Raw genomic sequence first — 20,641 nt, forward strand, 5'->3', positions numbered from 1 at the left:
TTCACCACCATTTAGCCTGTTAGCAAGCCAATGATTGCTAATCAACACTATATCCACAAATAATGATTTTGATCATTGTTTAATCTGTTGATTACATGTCCTCGACCCTCCAGCCTGTTATTACAGACCTTCATTCACTGGGACTGTTTGGACCCGGTCACTTCGTAGGGAAACGTTTCCAGCTGTTGCCTCCTGCTGGGTTGAGACCTTGTGTACATTTGAAACTACTGGACCCATTAAATACTTATTGATTGCGGAGCCCCGGAGCAGCCATGGAGGTAAAAAATGTTTTTATTTGTGCACACAAAATACTAAATCGATACGGTAACTTTGAGGATGCTATTGACTTTATAGTTGGTGGACTGACAGTTGAAGGAGGTGCAGTGAACTTCATGCTGAGAGGAGAAAGCCTGCTGTGCCGTGCTTATTTCTTATTTCATGTAGACAAATGAATTAAAACGTGCGCTCGAACTGTTGTCTCTGGCCACAATTAAGTAATTCATGCGCGAGTAGACTTTTTCTCCAGGACTCCGTCATTGACCGCCGTACGCGCTGAAACTCCGCAACTGCATTGAGGAAAGAAATGCTTGAGCGGTTGTTATTGGTCCTTCAGAGGGGTTGTATGAACGTAAACAGGGTTTCCAGACTGGAGGAACAAACTGTGAGCGATCGATCAGCAGGCGACCGACCAGAAACACAACCAGACCATGAATTATCATGGAGGACTACAGGAACCACAACATATTCACATTTGAGCTGGAACCACATCTTTTTTCTTTTGCATTTTTCATCAAATAATAATTAATCAATTATGAAAGTAGTTGGTGAATAATTTTGTAGATCAACTAATTAATAAATCAAATGATCATTGAAGCTCTAATCGACATTAAACACAACGTTCATGAGGTTAATTGCAATGTTCTTTTCAGGAAGCTAAAGGATTGTACACATTCAAATCGGTGCCAGCTAGAAAAATTAGTCTGAGATTTAACAACAAACAAATTTCAATATAAAGGAAAAGTCAACAAAGTGAGTACAGTTCATCCTGAGGAGAATATGAAGGTCTGGAACAAATGTAACGCCAACGTAACTTCACCATCAATGAATGTGCTGATGACATCACCAACCAAGGTGACACCTCCAGCTGTCTTCTGTTTAATCAACAGTCCAGAATCCAAACACATCCAGTCTACTGTCATGGGACAAAAAGCAAATCCTCAAATTTGAAAAACTACAAACAGAAGATGACATTTTAGCTTCCAGAATTACGATAATCTGATCACAACACCGATGGATTTTCTGTCCATTGTTTGACTAATCGTGACAGCGCTGACCTCAGATGCACTTCCTGTTCGGTAATCAGGGATGAGACAAGTACTCGGCTGAAACGACTGTCCGCTACGGATCATGTACTTCTGACGAGTATCATCCGAGTAAATGTGTCAGCGTCCGTGTTGATGAAGGCTTCTAACAGACACTAGCTGTGTGCACACATCTACACACGTGGCCCCGCCTCCTGGTTTACACACTGCTGTCTGTGTCCAGCGACTCTCCTGGTTCATTTCTGTCATCGGCTCGTTTCCATCAGGTTTGTATAAAATATCGTTGTTCTAACCGGATGAGTTGCAGGTTCCAGCTGCTGACTCGCTTCTACCGGGTTGTTTTCCTTTTTTCAGCTTTCTCCTTCCACGACACACACACATTATTTGCTGAACAAAATATAAAGTACTTACTATAGCCCAACAATAACAATAAATATATCAACTTTTATATCTATAAAAAAAAAAAAAAAACCCGTGTTGTGTAAATAGTTCTCTTCCTCTTGTGATAAAGACATTCCTCTGAAGCTCAGTTCAGGGGCTGTTTGCAAATAGTTTTCCAATAATTAATAAATGTAGCAACTTCTAATCAATCCATATTAATCTCCGGTTTAAATGAACAACTTCTGGTTAACACCCAGGTAATTCCAGCCTAAATCCTGCTGACTCCCGGACAAAGCCCCGCCCACTCCCAGATCAAGCCCCGCCCCATCCGAGTGAGGATTCTGTTTCCAAGGATGCAACTAAAAAAAATGGAGAAAAAGTTTTGCTCGTACTGACATTGGTGGTATTTATCCCAATAATATGACTGACAGTTTCTCACAGACTCTCAGGAGACCATTTCTCTCCTAAATTTTATTGATAAAACATCTCCAGAAAGAAAATATATACAAAACTTCAGCCATTAAACAAACGCTGCGGAGAAACCGGACATATGAAATCAGCGCTCAGATATATCGGGAGGTCGAAGCGTTTGCTGATTAGAGAAACACGGCGAGCTTCTTGTCTGGAAAACAGACACAAATAACATTTGAGGTTAATTATTTCCGTCGTTGCCATCTCTCCCTACGCACACACATCAACACCTAAAAAAACACGTAAAACACATTAAAAAAACGCAGGAGAAATCCTTCATTATAAAATGAACAGGACAGAAAGGCTGACATTGTGTACGTACAAAACGGTTCTGATGACCGTCCCGGACCGACAGGTCGTTCATGGCAAAACACAATAAAGGCAGAGTTTTGGTGTTTGTCTCGGGAAGATGGGGCCAAAAACTGGAAGAGCAAAGTCAGCGTTTGCTTCTTATCACAACAACAATACATGTTTGTGGTGTTTGTTCCTCAGTGACATAATTACAAGGTGAAATTCTGCCACACAACAACACAGCTGCAGTACTTTTATCTCTCCAGAGGTGGAGTAGACAGACGACACAGTGACATCACTTCCTGTTTATCACCTACACAGTAAGCATCAGTCAGGTTAACGTGTGAAGAGCAACGAGTCCACCTGTACACATTCAGCCTTCACTTGGAGAAGTTCTGAGGCAGTCCACTCAAGCTGGCCTCCAGAAGGTGTCCGTGTGGCGGGAGAGTCCGGGAGTAAAAAAACAAATCATAAAAAGCTGAAATATTTAAGGGTAAGTGAGGCAGAAGAAGGGAAAGAGAAGTCATCAGGAGACCGGGGGGATGGGCGAGTCGACAGAATCCAGAGGTTCCCAGTGAGAGTCCATCATGGCGTCGTAGAGCTCCTCGCTGCGCTGCATGAAGTCTTTGTTCCACAGCTCCACGTCACACTCCGGGATCGGCTCTGAAAAACACCACGAGCACCGACTTACTCACAGTACACACCAGGAACAACACACATACTGGATGCGGCCATGTTAGCAGCCAGCTGTAGTGAAGGGCAGAACCAATCAGCAGCCAGCGGTGATGTCATCAACCATCAGTGATGTCATCGTTGGTTTGTGAACGTTATGAAGCCTCCAGTTCAGATTCTGTCCGTCACCATCTTGCTAGTTCGGAGCAGGAAGTGACCATATTTGGACGAGCTGGGGGAGGAGCCAGCGGTGGATCTGACCGATCTGATTGGAAACCTGACGATACTACGTCCCGCCCACCGATAGCTGACTGCACCACAGGCCTGTCAATCAAACAGACATGCCCGACACTTCTGCATCGGAACCATTTTACTGAGTCGGAAGCTACGAACTCTTTTATATCCGGTTTATGGGTAGAGTCCACCAGACTGAACCTTCAGGTATCTGGAAGGTATTCACTGCTACAACTTCTGAAAAGAACCCATTCAGCTGTTTACACATCATGATAAACAATAAACAATCTAACATTGGTAGTTGTTTCTGAATCTGTGGTAGCTTCATGTTTTTACCACATTATTCCTGAGCTGCTTTGACACAACTGGATTGTTTCCACCACACAATACAATCAAACAGGATCTTACCTTCTATGTTATCGTCTTCTATATCGGCAGCCTCTTCGGTGCTCTGCTGGGGAGTGACAGTGAACATTAGAAAATGTTTTTCACACTAAAAGTACACAGAAGATAAAAGTATGAATGTCTACATCTGAGTAGAGTGTACCCTCCATGTTCATGTCATTTCAGATACATTCAGTAAACAGCTGCACACGTCATGCTGAGGTTGTAACTTCAGATTCGGAGTATTTACAATTTCAGCATTACTGCCACAACCAAACAGGTCTTCTTGAATCTTCTTTTCTAATGAATGAGGGATTATTTTCAGATGGACCTCCAGAAAACTAATAAGAAGGAGTGACTTTAGCTAACAACACCGAGATAACTGATGGACACATTTTATTCACTTTGGATTTGATGAGAGAAGTTGAATGGGAGTCTATGGAGCCGGAGGCTAAAGCTTAGCACAAAGCTAATGGGGACAGCTATAAACAATTTCAAAGCAGACTTCTTCACAGTGTCCTGTCCTGTTTATGGTGGAGCAGTTTTGTAAAATGTGTCCTGGACTCATTTCTTCAAACACACCACGATTGAACTGAGGATTTCCTCAAATAATTCACAATTAGTGGACGAGAACTTTTCTCGTAAAGTGTTCCTTGAAGCGTCGGTGTGAAGGTGTTTCCCTCACCTCTACGGCTCCTGACATGTCGGTGGATGTGGGCGGCCCCATGGGGGGCGGGGGCACCATGTTGCCTGGGGGGGGGTAACCGTAGGCCCCGTAGTTGTAGGTGTAGCCGCTGTTGTAGCCGCTGCTGTTGTAGCCACCGTACTGGTCGTAGCCCCCCCACTGAGGGTAGTAACCCCCCTGACCCCCGCCACTATTGCTGCCATAATAACCGGACTGTGTCTGGTTGTAGTTGCTATGGTAATTCTGGCCCTGGCCTCCATGGTAGTTGCTCATCTTCTGGCTGCAAAAGAAGAAATGCACCAAAGTTTTATTAATATTTAAGGGACAGAAGTATTTAGAAAAATGTAACATAAATGGATTGAAAAGTGAAGATTCAACAGTGAAATGAAATTCAAGGATTATTTACAGATGTTTTAGGCACAAGTTTTAATGACTCACCGGAAAATACCAACAAGACCAACTCCTATGACGGCACTGTTATCAAGTTCACCTCTGAGTTCATGGAGATGTTCATTTTATGTCTACTAGATTAATGGAGGAGCTACAGAACTACTTAACAGATAAAAAAATATCTGGAAAAAAAACCAGTAAAAACATATCTATCTATATATATAGATATCTATATCTAGCTATATATATATAGATATATATATATAGATAGATATTTACAGATGTTTTAGGCACAAGTTTTAATGACTCACCATTAAAACTTATATCACATAAACTTATATCACTATATATATATATATATATATATATATATATCGATATATATATAGATATGAATATTACTACCTAACAGTAAAGTACTTACGGATACAAACTTTATCAATAATCTAAAACAATGTATAGCTTTCACTTCTGGAGATATTCCTTTTTTTTTATCTGGATGTTTCTTCTGCTAAAAGGATCAACTCTATTCAAAATGAACCAAGTTGGAATAAAGTCCCATTGTGTGAAAGTATTCGGTTCAATGCAGCAGCAGCATTTAATTCACATTGTTCGTCTTCTTCTCTGTGTCTTACCTCTTTGCGACAGCGATACTGAGTCTGAGTGGCTTCCCCCCGAGCATCGTGCCCTGGCACTCCTCGATGGCTTTCTTCTGCTCGCCCTCCTCCCCGAACTTGACGAAGCCGTAGCCTCTGCAGGTCAAACAACAGTCAGGCCTCCGCTGCCCGACAACACACATTCCATACTTGGCATTTAAAAGCCACTTATAATGAGAAACAGAATATAATGGGTATTATTATGGTAGAACTGAAACTTGTTGTTTTACTTTTAACATGAGGTAGCATCACTTGAATGTGAGTTGCTCTTGCTTAGCCTATATGGGGAAAACAATAGTTTCAGCATAAGACGGCAGGAAAACATTTCTTCAGCCTTTTTTTTTTTTTTTTTCGAAAAATAGATGAAGATGCACTGGTGGTCAACGTCCATAGCACTGCTATCCCAAATACCATTACACACACAGAACAGGAAATATCATGTATATTATTGTATGTATCTTACAATAATATTTAAACCACAAGGTATCACACATTAAAGAAACTAAACAAATATTATGTAGTTCCAGGAATGATCTGAGGTTCGACAGAATACTTAAACTCCTCTAAAGTTGTCCGGTCCACCTCCAGCCGCCGACGTACCTCGAGTAGCCGTACTGGTCCGTGACTACTTTGGCTCCTTTGCAGGAAGGGTACTTCTTAAAAACTTGATGCAGCTGGAAGTCGTCCACCTCAGAGGCCAAGTCGCCCACAAACACTGAAAACTCCGGCCTGAGAGATGTAAAAACTTTCATCAAATGTTCTTCCTGTTTATCTGAAAGCTTCGTGGATGTTAAATACACGTCTCCATGTGTTCTGTGGATGTTCTTCTATTTAAACTGGAAGCCTTTTAGAAGCTTCACAGTTTCTTCCTTTAGTCAGTCCCTCCAGGAAATCTTGTGATCGCAATAATTAACACAAATTCAAGCAAACTGAAATATTTGCGGGAGCTTGCAATTTTTTAAAATTCCTGCGCTATTTCCGTAAAAGCAGAATCTGTGCTGAAAGTTTTAACGACATGAAGTCTTTTCAAATAAAACTGACTTTATTAACAACAATAACTCCTCATTTCCAACCAGAAAGGCTCTGCTCCCGTTTTCATCACCAAGTAAAAGAAATCGGAACAAGAGGAGAAACAGGAAGTGACGTGGTTTGTGGGAAATGTGTTCTTCACATTAAAATGATGTGATTAAATGTTTGTGATCAAAGGAAGTGATTCCATATTACTGGATGTTAAATGAGTTTTCTCCACACGTCCAGTTGTCAGAGACGTCTCTTTGTTTGTTTCATCCAGCAGGTCTATGTGTTGAATGAACATGAATTAAACAGCATCTAAAGCTCTTATTTTGACAGCTGATGGAGTCCTTGTTTCTATATTCCAGTCACAGACGCTCTGTTCTGGAAACATACGCAGCTTTTTATGAGTTTCTTCAAGTTAGATAAATAAATTTTAAAAAAAGATGAATATATTTCTGTGATGTGCAGCGTTATTATTATCAGAAGTGATTTCATATTTATTCCTTTATCAGGTCGTGCTTAAAAAAATTGCATTTATTCTTTCTCAACTTGCATTTTTTCTAATTCCTGCAATTTTACGTAAAAAACTCACTTAAAACTTCACAAATTATATAACAATTATGAGAAAATCCACCGCAAAATCAAACATTTTTGATTGCAATAATTACAACCAAACTCAGCGAAATCCTGGAGGGACTGTTAAAGAGTTTATGAACAAGAATTCATAAACACAGTTAACTATGTGCAGTTTTATATCATTAAGTTGAACAGTTCCTCAGTTTTTAGAGGAGCAGCTACCAACCACACAGTCACACTCACAATGAACAGTTTAAAAAAGCTCAACATCAGAATCAGAGGGATTCAACCAAAGCGGATGTAAATCAGAGCTCACCCTGCTTCTGGCCGTTTCCCGTAGGTGGCATAGTTTAGCTTAAACTTCCGGGGCTGCACGAGGAGAGAGAAAACACACACACACACTCAGCCCACCTCACATACACAAGACTTGTAGTATAGCACTGATATTGCTGGAAATAGAGCGTGGAGTTATTATGGTTGTTGTTATTTGGGTTTACATACCTCCACCACCCAGACCAGCCTTTAGCCCATTCCTCAGTTAGTTCCTACCAGAGACTCTATTCACCAGCTTCAAACACAGTGCATTCATGTACAAGCAGCCTGTGAGCCACCTTCAGCAGCAGATACAGGCCGGTGAACAGCGGAGCCCAGCAGCTTGGCCGGCCCACAGGAAGCAAGCAGCTAAAGCTCACAGCTTCACACACTACTCGGGACTTTCACGTCGGGATTACGTTCATTTATGTCGGCACCACCAGACCTTCATCATTAAATACAGCTTCACTAAATTAGAAGATTTAGTTTTACAGTTATAATATATTTTCTTAAATCGACTGGGAAAGAGATCGGGCACATTTAACAAGAATCTGATGATGCTACAACCTGCAGCTATACTGACTTATAAATATCCAGATATCCAGTACTGCGGTGTTTCTGATAAAACCAAGCAGGACCAAGGCGAGTTGAGCTCCACTATCCACAGTGAAATCAACAATTAAATACTGCTTGATAACATAATACTGGGAAAAAAAAAAAGGAAGGCAGTATTAAATTGTCAATAATATTGATATATTTATGGAGACACAAAAGTTGCATATATTGCTGTAAGAATTACTACATAGATATGAGTAAGTATTTTGGAATTACACCAGAGAACTGACCGGGTTTGATCCAGGAACCAGTTTTCCGTTGAGTCGTTGGACACAGCGGTCGACGCTCGCTTCGTCTGCCAGCTCCACAAAACAGTAACCTGCCGAACCACTGCACCGGAGCACAGAAACGTTAGGGACCAAAAGAACACAGCAAATACAGTTAGCCTATATAATTTAGTCTAGAAATAAACAGATTATTACAGACAATAAACAAAGTAAAAGGCAAAATGTAAAACAGTTAATGTAGAGCAGCGAGGTGATCCGACCACCACCAGCTGAGGAATGAATGATGGTCAGGTTGTATTTATCCTGACACATTTAACACTTCTTATCATGTCTAATTATAACAGGAAAAAAAGAGGACAACTTCCTTCAACTTCAATCGGCTGCATGGAAAACACAATAAGTGCCGAGTGTCGCGTGAAGGAGGAACTGAACAGAAGGTTTCTCCTTCACGGTTCCTTTGGCCTCAACTGCAACGATCACCAACATCCAAAATGGATTTATGTTGACATACATTCACAAGCACAACGTTTTGGAGAGTCAGCTGCACTGATGAAAAGCCATCATCACCACCATCATCATCATCATCATCATCATCACCATCATCATCACCACCATCATCATCATCACCACCATCATCATCACCACCATCATCATCATCACCACCATCACCATCATCACCATCACCACCATCATCACCATCACCACCATCATCACCATCACCACCACCATTATCACCATCATCATCATCACCATCATCATCATCATCATCATCACCATCATCATCATCACCATCACCACCATCATCACCATCATCACCACCATCATCATCATCATCATCACCACCATCATCATCATCACCACCATCATCACCATCACCACCATCACCACCATTATCATCATCATCATCATCACCATCATCATCATCACCACCATCATCATCACCATCATCATCATCATCACCACCATCCCTCAACATCAGCAGGAAAACAAACTTGCTGGTTAACACAAGCCTCATGAGTGAACTATAGTTAAACAGTGAAAACGTCACATCTCACTGAATCTAATGGTGAACTGTCAATCAACATCTCCACAGGTACCAGGAAGGTTTTCTCTGTGTATCCCGAGCATGAAGAAGGAATCCAGTTGGAGCCGTGCGGTGGCTTTTTTAACATGTGTGAAAAACACCACGTTTCATCGAGCCTTTGAACGTGACGGAAGAGTGAAACAATCTGAAGATACACAGTGACGTACTTGCTTAAAAATTGTGTTCACAAATAATCGCTCCAGGAAACAATCCCATAAATCCTGCTCTGACATTTGAGTCAGCCGTGGAGCTGCACCAGCCCGGCACATATTACTCAGCCGAACACGCCAGGAGTGTCGAGGGTGATGTGTGTTTCTTACCCTGTTATCCTGTGAGTGATGATCTTGACTCCGAACGGTGATTCTCCCATGGCGCTGAACGCCTGCTTGATGAAGTTCTCGTCCATGTACGGGTCCAACTACACACAAAGACAAAGACACATTATACGATGCAACACATCTCATTTTAACCAAGGAAAAACGTTAATAATAGTATAATAGGTATGAACAATGTAGACTGTCAAATCTCACGTTTCTGCACGTGCAGCTTTAAAGTTTCAGTACAAATACAAATTATAGCTCATTAAGTTTAGTGTGTAAATATAATACTCCTCACAAAATACTTTTTAAATAACAAAGACTGATGAGCAGTCGGCACTTCAGTACCTCCTGAGACCCGATGGCCGGCTCGGACTCAGGTTCAGTCTGTAAACAGTTTTTTGATTTTAGTTGGAGCTCCTCACACACTCATCGTGCTCATGAGCGGCACAACCGGCAGGTCGGTCCACAGCTTACACCTGTTACTACCAGGTAGTTAGCATTAGTTTACTCTGACCACGCGTTAACTTGATCTGAACGGGACGTTTCCACAGCAACAAACCAGCAGTACTGAGACACATTCTGATCATGTATTTAAATCAAAGAACCGATTCAGCAATGTACAAATTAACAATATATAATATCACATATAATATCATTAGATTAATAACAGTGAAGTATCAGTGTGTCAGCAGCATGTTACTGTTGGTTTGAGCTACTTCATAAGTGTGATATCCAGGGACAGCAGATCAATCTCAGAGATCATCAGAACAAAAATAAGTTCTGACACACAAATCAGATCTCAGGAGTCTTGGTGAGATTTTAGATCCCTGAAACATTTAATGAAATGAACCTGTGATGGTTTATTAGCGTGAGAATCACTCTGACGAAGCTGCTAACAACTCTCAGACATCTGAAATGTGACAACGTCAAAAGACAAACCGGTGGAAAAGACACTGGCTGCATTTATAATTGTGCTTTTTTTCTTTTGAAACATTATTATATTATCCACCGAGTCAAATCCTCATCTGCAAAGTGACTAAAGCTGTCAAACAAACGTAGTGAACAGAACACAATGTTTCCCTCTGAAATGTACAGAAGTGAAAAGTATAAAGTACCATCGAATAGAAATACTCAAGTACAACTTTCCTTTTTAATAAAGTTTATAGTTGGAGCTGCTCAGGTGGACCTGAACCATCCTGCAGTGATGCTGTTATAGACTGAGGCTGCTGGGGGACCTCCCATGATGCACTGGGCTTCTTTCACTCTATACTCTCACATCTCATTTACTTCATGCTTTTTCTCTCTCATAGTTTCTTCTTATTATCTGTTGTCTCCATTCAGTTCCTTCGCTCGCCTAGGTTCTGTTCTTTCTTTTCCAGATGTCCCGTCATGGAGCTGCATGTCTCTGCTCTGTGATTGTCATCTCCACCAACAGTTCTTCTCTTCTATCTCCATACTGTCCTTTTCTCTCTCTGCTCTCCTCTCACCCCAACCGGTCGAGGCAGATGCTCCGCCCACCTCTGATCCTGGTTCTGTTAACAGATGCTCCTCCCACCTCTGATCCTGGTTCTGTTAACAGATGCTCCGCCCACCTCTGATCCTGGTTCTGTTAACAGATGCTCCTCCCACCTCTGAGCCTGGTTCTGTTAACAGATGCTCCGCCCACCTCTGATCCTGGTTCTGTTAACAGATGCTCCGCCCACCTCTGATCCTGGTTCTGTTAACAGATGCTCCGCCCACCTCTGATCCTGGTTCTGTTAACAGATGCTCCTCCCACCTCTGATCCTGGTTCTGTTAACAGATGCTCCGCCCACCTCTGATCCTGGTTCTGTTAACAGATGCTCCGCCCACCTCTGATCCTGGTTCTGTTAACAGATGCTCCTCCCACCTCTGATCCTGGTTCTGTTAACAGATGCTCCTCCCACCTCTGATCCTGGTTCTGTTAACAGATGCTCCGCCCACCTCTGATCCTGGTTCTGTTAACAGATGCTCCTCCCACCTCTGATCCTGGTTCTGTTAACAGATGCTCCGCCCACCTCTGATCCTGGTTCTGTTAACAGATGCTCCTCCCACCTCTGATCCTGGTTCTGTTAACAGATGCTCCGCCCACCTCTGATCCTGGTTCTGTTAACAGATGCTCCGCCCACCTCTGATCCTGGTTCTGTTAACAGATGCTCCTCCCACCTCTGATCCTGGTTCTGTTAACAGATGCTCCGCCCACCTCTGATCCTGGTTCTGTTAACAGATGCTCCTCCCACCTCTGATCCTGGTTCTGTTAACAGATGCTCCGCCCACCTCTGATCCTGGTTCTGTTAACAGATGCTCCTCCCACCTCTGATCCTGGTTCTGTTAACAGATGCTCCTCCCACCTCTGAGCCCGGTTCTGTTAACAGATGCTCCGCCCACCTCTGATCCTGGTTCTGTTGGAGGTTTCTTCCTGTTAAAGGATGTTTTTCTTCCCTCTGTTGGAGGTTTTTCTCCCTTAAAGAGGAGTTTTTCCCTCCTAGATTATGTGGGAATTGTTGAATTGTTGGTTTCTCTGTATAATGTTGTAAAGTTCTGCTGTAAAGACTTTAATGTGTTACGTGTCATGAAATAATCTGTGTTGTGATTTGGCGCTATAGAAATTAAACTAAATAAAATTGAAGTACCTGAAAATTGTTCCTCAGTACAATACTGGAGTAAATGTACTCGATTACTCTCCACCACTACAAACCAGAATAAACTGATCAACTGTTTTATTTCATCACCAACGCCTCCAGAAATATGATGTTTTAGACGAGAGGAGAAGTTGTCCTCAGGCCTGATGAGTCCACCCTGAGAGGAGACACCCAGTCCACCCTGAGAGGAGACACTCAGTCCACCCTGAGAGGAGACACTCAGTCCACTCTGAGAGGAGACACTCAGTCCACCCTGAGAGGAGACACTCAGTCTACCCTGAGAGGAGACACTCAGTCTACCCTGAGAGGAGACACTCAGTCCACTCTGAGAGGAGACACTCAGTCCACTCTGAGAGGAGACATGTAGTCCACTCTGAGAGGAGACATGTAGTCCACTCTGAGAGGAGACATGTAGTCCACTCTGAGAGAAGACACTCAGTCCACCCTGAGAGGAGACACTCAGTCTACCCTGAGAGGAGACACTCAGTCCACTCTGAGAGGAGACACTCAGTCCACCCTGAGAGGAGACACTCAGTCCACCCTGAGAGGAGACACTCAGTCCACCCTGAGAGGAGACACTCAGTCCACTCTGAGAGGAGACACTCAGTCCACCCTGAGAGGAGACACTCAGTCTACCCTGAGAGGAGACACTCAGTCTACCCTGAGAGGAGACACTCAGTCCACTCTGAGAGGAGACACTCAGTCCACTCTGAGAGGAGACACTCAGACCACTCTGAGATGAGACACTCAGTCCACCCTGAGAGGAGACACTCAGTCCACCCTGAGAGGAGACACTCAGTCCACCCTGAGAGGAGACACTCAGTCCACCCTGAGAGGAGACACTTAGTCCACTCTGAGAGGAGACACTCAGTCTACCCTGAGAGGAGACACTCAGTCCACTCTGAGAGGAGACACTCAGTCCACTCTGAGAGGAGACACTCAGACCACTCTGAGATGAGACACTCAGTCCACCCTGAGAGGAGACACTCAGTCCACCCTGAGAGGAGACACTCAGTCCACCCTGAGAGGAGACACTCAGTCCACCCTGAGAGGAGACACTCAGTCCATTCTGAGAGGAGACACTCAGTCCACCCTGAGAGGAGACACTCAGTCTACCCTGAGAGGAGACACTCAGTCTACCCTGAGAGGAGACACTCAGACCACTCTGAGATGAGACACTCAGTCCACCCTGAGAGGAGACACTCAGACCACTCTGAGATGAGACACTCAGTCCACCCTGAGAGGAGACACTCAGGCCTGATGAGTCCACTCTGAGAGGAGACACTCAGTCCACTCTGAGATGAGACACTTAGTCCACCCTGAGAGGAGACACTCAGTCCACTCTGAGATGAGACACTCAGTCCACCCTGAGAGGAGACACTTAGTCCACTCTGAGAGGAGACACTCAGTCCACCCTGAGATGAGACACTCAGTCCACCCTGAGAGGAGACACTCAGTCCACCCTGAGAGGAGACACTCAGTCCACCCTGAGATGAGACACTCAGTCCACCCTGAGATGAGACACTCAGTCCACCCTGAGAGGAGACACTTAGTCCACTCTGAGAGGAGACACTCAGTCCACCCTGAGATGAGACACTCAGTCCACCCTGAGAGGAGACACTCAGGCCTGATGAGTCCACTGTGAGAGGAGACACTCAGTCCACCCTGAGATGAGACACTCAGTCCACCCTGAGATGAGACACTCAGTCCACCCTGAGAGGAGACACTCAGGCCTGATGAGTCCACTGTGAGAGGAGACACTCAGTCCACCCTGAGAGGAGACACTCAGGCCTGATGAGTCCACTGTGAGAGGAGACACTCAGTCCACCCTGAGAGGAGACACTCAGTCCAGTCTGAGAGGAGACACTCAGTCCACTCTGAGATGAGACACTCAGTCCACCCTGAGAGGAGACACTCAGGCCTGATGAGTCCACCCTGAGAGGAGACACGTAGTCCACCCTGAGAGGAGACACTCAGTCCACTCTGAGAGGAGACACTCAGACCTGATGAGTCCACCCTGAGAGGAGACACTCAGTCCACTCTGAGAGGAGACACTCAGACCTGATGAGTCCACCCTGAGAGGAGACACTCAGTCCACTCTTGGTTAGCTAACACTTAATACACTGCAACACAAATAAACAACAACGTGCACGTGAGGCGCGTTTGATGATAGTTTTAATATTTGGTGTTGGTGAAACGTCCCCGAGGTCCAGAGGTCCAGAGGTCCAGAGGTCCCTCTGAGCCCCGGAGCAGAGTCTCGTTTCACCTTCTCCGAGAGGTCACGGAGTTAGCCCAACTTAACGGAGCAACCAGCACGCGCAGCTAAGCTAAGCTAAGGTCCCCACAGACACCACGACCCGCCGGACGTACGTCACCCATCCACAGGCTCGTCTGGCGGTTGAACATCGTCGGTTCCGGTTCCCGGTTAGACTGCAGAGGCGCTTGTTGGTGTTTTGTGCTCAAACAAATGGTACGAAGTGTCGTAATATTGAAGTTGGAAGCACGTTCACGCTCCTCACGTCGACTCGCTGGTCCTCTTCCGTCTCAGCGACCACTTCCGGTCGGTGGGCGTGGTTTCAGTTTTAGTTTTCAAATTAAAAGTCCACGCTGAAGTTGCAAATTACAGATCACATTTATTAAAATAATCAGTTTAATCATTTAATTTCGGCTCAGACATTCCGAGGGTCCCTTCACTATAGAAGAATAGTCAGCATCTGTTCGTAAATCCTGTTAAAGCAGGACGGAGAGATTTAATCACAACCACCCAGAGGACTCACACCTGTTACACTGAAGTACTTTCATATTTAATATCTTGACATATCTATTTTGAGAGAGGGTCAGAATAGTTCACCTTGATAAATCCTACAGATTGCTCCTTTAGTTATTTTCCTGCAGCATTCACAGACACCAAAGTGGGTGAGGAGAACAATAAAGACAGCATTGTGTTGGGAGATCATGTATTTGATACGTAACTTCATAGATTTTATAACTGTCTGTTTCCACACAACAAAAGTGCAACATGAAGAAAGAATAAGAAACCAGACACACCAGCTGTGTCCTCAGAAACGTCCCTGTCCCGGTGGTGAGCTGCTGTCCCACCGGGATCTGACCCGGACCGCTGGATTCAGAGTCCAGACCGTGACACCGGAGAACCGGAGAACCGGACACGGTGCGTTCACGTACAAACATTTACAATCGGAAATGAAAAAACTGCCAGTATGTAAAAGATGTTTTGGAAACTTTTTATTAAGTGACACGAACTGTATGTTGTAAACAAAACGTTGTTTTAAAAGAGACTTGTCTTCATACATTTAGACCTATGAGTGCATGTCTGTTTGATTCCAGAAATAAAAACAGACAAGATCATACTCCTACATTTCTCCCAACGAGATCACAGGGTGCATGTGTGATGAAGAATTTGACACTGATGACAGAAACAACAACAAACAACAACAACAACAACAACAACAAAAGCTAAACGAGTGGCAAAAAAAATATAAACTCCATTTTACTACCTATAAAATCACAGTCCTTATATTTTTGAAAGCATATTTTAACGCACAGAAAAATAATTTTCTATTTCCTTGATTTGATCATTTGTATTTTACGACAATAATTTCTAACACAAATAAATATATTGTAAATAATAGGAGCGCTAAACAAATATAGGCCGTAACAGTTTATAAAGTTTAGTGACGTGTGCAGGGGACGCTGTAACCATGGAAACCGTCATTTCCAGTCTAACGCGAGTAAAGTGCTCGCAAAATGCCGTCGATACCGGAAGAAATCTTCAAATGCATGCTGTCCGGGGACTTGGAAACTATCCAGCATCTTCTGGAAGCTGAGGGGGTCACAGAGGAGTCGACGGAGCAGGACGGGTACAATACAACAGGACAGGAGGACGAGGTGGGCAGAACCGTCCTGGTGGCCGCCGGCCTGCTGGGACGGAGCGCCATCGTCCCGGAGCTGGTGAGGCGCGGAGCTCAGGTGGACCACCGGACGGCCCGGGGTGAGAGGACGGCAGCCGGGGCTGACGTCTCTGGCGTCACTTTCATGTTCCCTTCATTTAACGGAACCATCCTCACCACATTTGTTTTGCCAGAGTTTCTTTTCTGCTGAGGAAAAAGCAAAATATCGATTAAAAATAATGATCTCAGGTTAAAATGTTGTAAAATTTCAGAGAAACACGAAGTGTTTAGTTTGTAAATGTGTTGAAATACACACATTTTAAAACCACCACATAAACGTACATGACAGGTTGACGAAATTCAGTGAAATAAAGACATGTTGGCTTAATTTCCTTTTTCAGCCCAAACGTTTTTGCACAAATTATAATTTCCAACTGATTAGGTTTTGTTGGTCAAAGGTCAAAGGTCACCGTCACCTTATATCTGTCCCTTTCTCCTGAAACTAATATCTCAGGAACACGATGAGGGAATCTCTTCAGATTTGGCTCAATTGGACTCAAGAATGAACGGATCAGATGTAGACGTCTGAAGGCTAGAATCCTTCCTCTTCCTCTTCCTCTTCCTCTTCCTCTTCCTCTTCCTGTACGACGGGGACATTGTGACCGTATTTCACTGTTGGTTCAAAGACTCAATGATGAACTGTATCTTGGGTGTCCACCTCAACATCGTGGTGACTGAACAGATCTTCTCTGCTAACAGGTGGATGTAAAGGGTGTTTACATGTGTATTCTATGTATATATACATATATATATATATATACACACACATACATAGATCTGCTGTATATGTAAAGTATATGTGTGTACTGGACAAATACAGATTTCACAATTACTGAAGACAAATTGACACTCTCAAAGTCAGATGTATATTTTGCTGTTTTCTCAGCCGCTGCGCTCCCAGTTGAATTTGTCCACCTGAGTTATCGAGGCTCCGCCCCGGTTTGACACACCTTGTTTCCTAGGTTACTCCTCGCTGCACCTCGCTGCCTGTTGGGGCCACGTGGAGACCGTGAGGACGCTGCTTGAACTGGGAGCCGACACCCAGACCAGGACCTTCAGAGGGCAGCGGCCCGTGGACCTCGCCAGGAGATACTCCCACACAGCCTGCGCTGACCTCCTCCTCCTGGCCGGTGTGTGAAGATGATGTCATGCTATCATCCCAACAACATGGATTAAACATGTTTAATATGTGTTTATCTCTGTACAGAAGCCAAACAGGACTTGATGTCATATGTAAACTTTGTTAAAGACTTTATCGCTGACTCAGAGAAGAACCTTACAAAGGAGGAAAAGGTGACACATTTCTTCATAAATACTGACACTTAAGTTCAATATTACAAATGAATATAGCTATTTTAAAATAATGATTTCCAAATATGATGAATAGTCTTGGTTGCCTCTGCCAGAAGAATTTAAATGTCATCTCTTAATGTAGATATGCTGTTGTGCACTGAACACTCAAATATAAATACATGCCAATAAAAGCACAAATATAGGTCTAATTTAATGAGGAGGTGCAAATAAAACAGGTAAAAGAAATAAAAAGAAGAATATCAACAATACTAACATTGCTGTTATTTAATTATTGTACTGATCAGTATTTTTTCTCACCTTGTGTTCCTCATGTCCTCTCTAAATTATTTCTGTGCAGAACATTTGCACACGCGTGTGCTCTGAGACGTTAGTCTGGATGCAGAATGTTGGAAACACCACAGTTTCAGACATCACAGCTCACAGGGAGGACATGGAGGACACTCTTCAGCCTGTTCTCAGCATGCACTCGGCTCAGTGTGAGTATCTCTCAGTACTCAATCAGTATGTTATTACAAAAATTAAATCTATTTTGTTCATAAATCCTGACACAGAAGCTGTTTTACAGTCAAAATAAGTAGCTGCAAATGTTTGATTCATTTCTTTCACCAGGTCTGAATGGCTGTTAGTTTGTTCTCGTTTGGTCGGGTCATATTTTGGTTTTTAAGAGATCCTCTTCTTTCTGTTTAACAGCTGAGATGTCCATCAAGCCAGGAGGAAAGGTCTGAAGGAGAGGAACATCTGTACAATGACAGTGGTTCAAGATGAACATCTGTACAATGACAGTGGTTCAAGATGAACATCTGTTCAATGACAGTGGTTCAAAATAAACATCTGTACAATGACAGTGGTTCAAGATGAACATCTGTACAATGACAGTGGTTCAAGATGAACATCTGTACAATGACAGTGGTTCAAGATGAACATCTGTACAATGACAGTGGTTCAAGATGAACATCTGTTCAATGACAGTGGTTCAAAATAAACATCTGTACAATGACAGTGGTTCAAGATGAACATCTGTACAATGACAGTGGTTCAAGATGAACATCTGTACAATGACAGTGGTTCAAGATGAACATCTGTTCAATGACAGTGGTTCAAAATAAACATCTGTACAATGACAGTGGTTCAAGATGAACATCTGTACAATGACAGTGGTTCAAGATGAACATCTGTACAATGACAGTGGTTCAAGATGAACATCTGTACAATGACAGTGGTTCAAGATGAACATCTGTTCAATGACAGTGGTTCAAAATAAACATCTGTACAATGACAGTGGTTCAAGATGAACATCTGTACAATGACAGTGGTTCAAGATGAACATCTGTACAATGACAGTGGTTCAAGATGAACATCTGTACAATGACAGTGGTTCAAGATGAACATCTGTTCAATGACAGTGGTTCAAAATAAACATCTGTACAATGACAGTGGTTCAAAATAAACATCTGTACAATGACAGTGGTTCAAGATGAACATCTGTACAATGACAGTGGTTCAAGATGAACATCTGTACAATGACAGTGGTTCAAAATAAACATCTGTACAATGACAGTGGTTCAAGATGAACATCTGTACAATGACAGTGGTTCAAGATGAACATCTGTACAATGACAGTGGTTCAAGATGAACATCTGTTCAATGACAGTGGTTCAAGATGAACATCTGTACAATGACAGTGGTTCAAGATGAACATCTGTTCAATGACAGTGGTTCAAAATAAACATCTGTACAATGACAGTGGTTCAAGATGAACATCTGTACAATGACAGTGGTTCAAGATGAACATCTGTACAATGACAGTGGTTCAAGATGAACATCTGTACAATGACAGTGGTTCAAGATGAACATCTGTACAATGACAGTGGTTCAAGATGAACATCTGTACAATGACAGTGGTTCAAGATGAACATCTGTTCAATGACAGTGGTTCAAAATAAACATCTGTACAATGACAGTGGTTCAAGATGAACATCTGTACAATGACAGTGGTTCAAGATGAACATCTGTACAATGACAGTGGTTCAAGATGAACATCTGTACAATGACAGTGGTTCAAGATGAACATCTGTTCAATGACAGTGGTTCAAAATAAACATCTGTACAATGACAGTGGTTCAAGATGAACATCTGTACAATGACAGTGGTTCAAGATGAACATCTGTACAATGACAGTGGTTCAAGATGAACATCTGTTCAATGACAGTGGTTCAAAATAAACATCTGTACAATGACAGTGGTTCAAGATGAACATCTGTACAATGACAGTGGTTCAAGATGAACATCTGTACAATGACAGTGGTTCAAGATGAACATCTGTACAATGACAGTGGTTCAAGATGAACATCTGTTCAATGACAGTGGTTCAAAATAAACATCTGTACAATGACAGTGGTTCAAGATGAACATCTGTACAATGACAGTGGTTCAAGATGAACATCTGTACAATGACAGTGGTTCAAGATGAACATCTGTACAATGACAGTGGTTCAAGATGAACATCTGTTCAATGACAGTGGTTCAAAATAAACATCTGTACAATGACAGTGGTTCAAAATAAACATCTGTACAATGACAGTGGTTCAAGATGAACATCTGTACAATGACAGTGGTTCAAGATGAACATCTGTACAATGACAGTGGTTCAAAATAAACATCTGTACAATGACAGTGGTTCAAGATGAACATCTGTACAATGACAGTGGTTCAAGATGAACATCTGTACAATGACAGTGGTTCAAGATGAACATCTGTTCAATGACAGTGGTTCAAGATGAACATCTGTACAATGACAGTGGTTCAAGATGAACATCTGTTCAATGACAGTGGTTCAAAATAAACATCTGTACAATGACAGTGGTTCAAAATAAACATCTGTACAATGACAGTGGTTCAAGATGAACATCTGTACAATGACAGTGGTTCAAGATGAACATCTGTACAATGACAGTGGTTCAAAATAAACATCTGTACAATGACAGTGGTTCAAGATGAACATCTGTACAATGACAGTGGTTCAAGATGAACATCTGTACAATGACAGTGGTTCAAGATGAACATCT

At 42.9% G+C, this 20,641-nt stretch overlaps 2 protein-coding genes across 3 annotated transcripts; one reads left to right on the forward strand and one right to left on the reverse strand.

Annotated features, from left to right (window-relative positions):
• Window positions 1-2,134: 2,134 nt before the first annotated feature.
• On the reverse strand, window positions 2,135-14,840 carry trnau1apb (tRNA selenocysteine 1 associated protein 1b). Of its 2 annotated transcripts, none has more exons than XM_069173260.1 (9): window positions 14,665-14,840; window positions 9,635-9,732; window positions 8,234-8,333; window positions 7,393-7,445; window positions 6,087-6,215; window positions 5,466-5,582; window positions 4,441-4,720; window positions 3,780-3,822; window positions 2,135-3,128 (listed from the first exon to the last, which is right to left on the reverse strand). In XM_069173260.1, exons 1-9 carry the CDS (start codon window positions 14,698-14,700, stop codon window positions 2,992-2,994), a joined length of 993 nt encoding a protein of 330 aa, XP_069029361.1. In that variant the 5' UTR covers window positions 14,701-14,840; the 3' UTR covers window positions 2,135-2,991. The 2 variants fall into 2 exon arrangements, with proteins under 2 accessions (XP_069029361.1, XP_069029360.1); XM_069173259.1 differs by having other exon boundaries at window positions 3,780-3,825.
• Window positions 14,841-16,044: 1,204 nt separating this feature from the next.
• ankrd45 (ankyrin repeat domain 45) lies at window positions 16,045-18,955 on the forward strand. Its single transcript, XM_069173281.1, has 5 exons — window positions 16,045-16,303; window positions 17,225-17,392; window positions 17,470-17,555; window positions 17,914-18,052; window positions 18,267-18,955. The coding sequence occupies exons 1-5, from the start codon at window positions 16,060-16,062 to the stop codon at window positions 18,299-18,301; spliced, it is 672 nt and encodes a 223-aa protein (XP_069029382.1). The 5' UTR covers window positions 16,045-16,059; the 3' UTR covers window positions 18,302-18,955.
• Window positions 18,956-20,641: the final 1,686 nt, after the last annotated feature.

The sequence above is a fragment of the Embiotoca jacksoni genome, unplaced genomic scaffold (genome assembly GCF_022577435.1).
Source record: "Embiotoca jacksoni isolate LCO1_2020_lvr unplaced genomic scaffold, fEmbJac1.0.p SCAF_59, whole genome shotgun sequence".
NCBI classification, from domain to species: domain Eukaryota; kingdom Metazoa; phylum Chordata; class Actinopteri; family Embiotocidae; genus Embiotoca; species Embiotoca jacksoni.

What these genes read in the sequence shown, in the direction of transcription:
- trnau1apb (XM_069173259.1), bottom strand. Translation starts at nt 14,700, where the DNA reads ATGTTCAACCGCCAGACGAGCCTGTGGATGGGTGAC. An exon ending in AGTATCGCTGTCGCAAAGAG is followed by an intron (nt 4,721 to 5,465) that starts GTAAGACACAGA and finishes CTTCTTTTGCAG; the next exon opens with CCAGAAGATGAGCAACTACC. An exon ending in ACATGTCAGGAGCCGTAGAG is followed by an intron (nt 3,826 to 4,440) that starts GTGAGGGAAACA and finishes GTCACTCCCCAG; the next exon opens with CAGAGCACCGAAGAGGCTGC.
- ankrd45 (XM_069173281.1), top strand. Translation starts at nt 16,060, where the DNA reads ATGCCGTCGATACCGGAAGAAATCTTCAAATGCATGCTGTCCGGGGAC. An exon ending in GGACCACCGGACGGCCCGGG is followed by an intron (nt 16,304 to 17,224) that starts GTGAGAGGACGG and finishes CTTGTTTCCTAG; the next exon opens with GTTACTCCTCGCTGCACCTC. An exon ending in ACCTTACAAAGGAGGAAAAG is followed by an intron (nt 17,556 to 17,913) that starts GTGACACATTTC and finishes ATTTCTGTGCAG; the next exon opens with AACATTTGCACACGCGTGTG.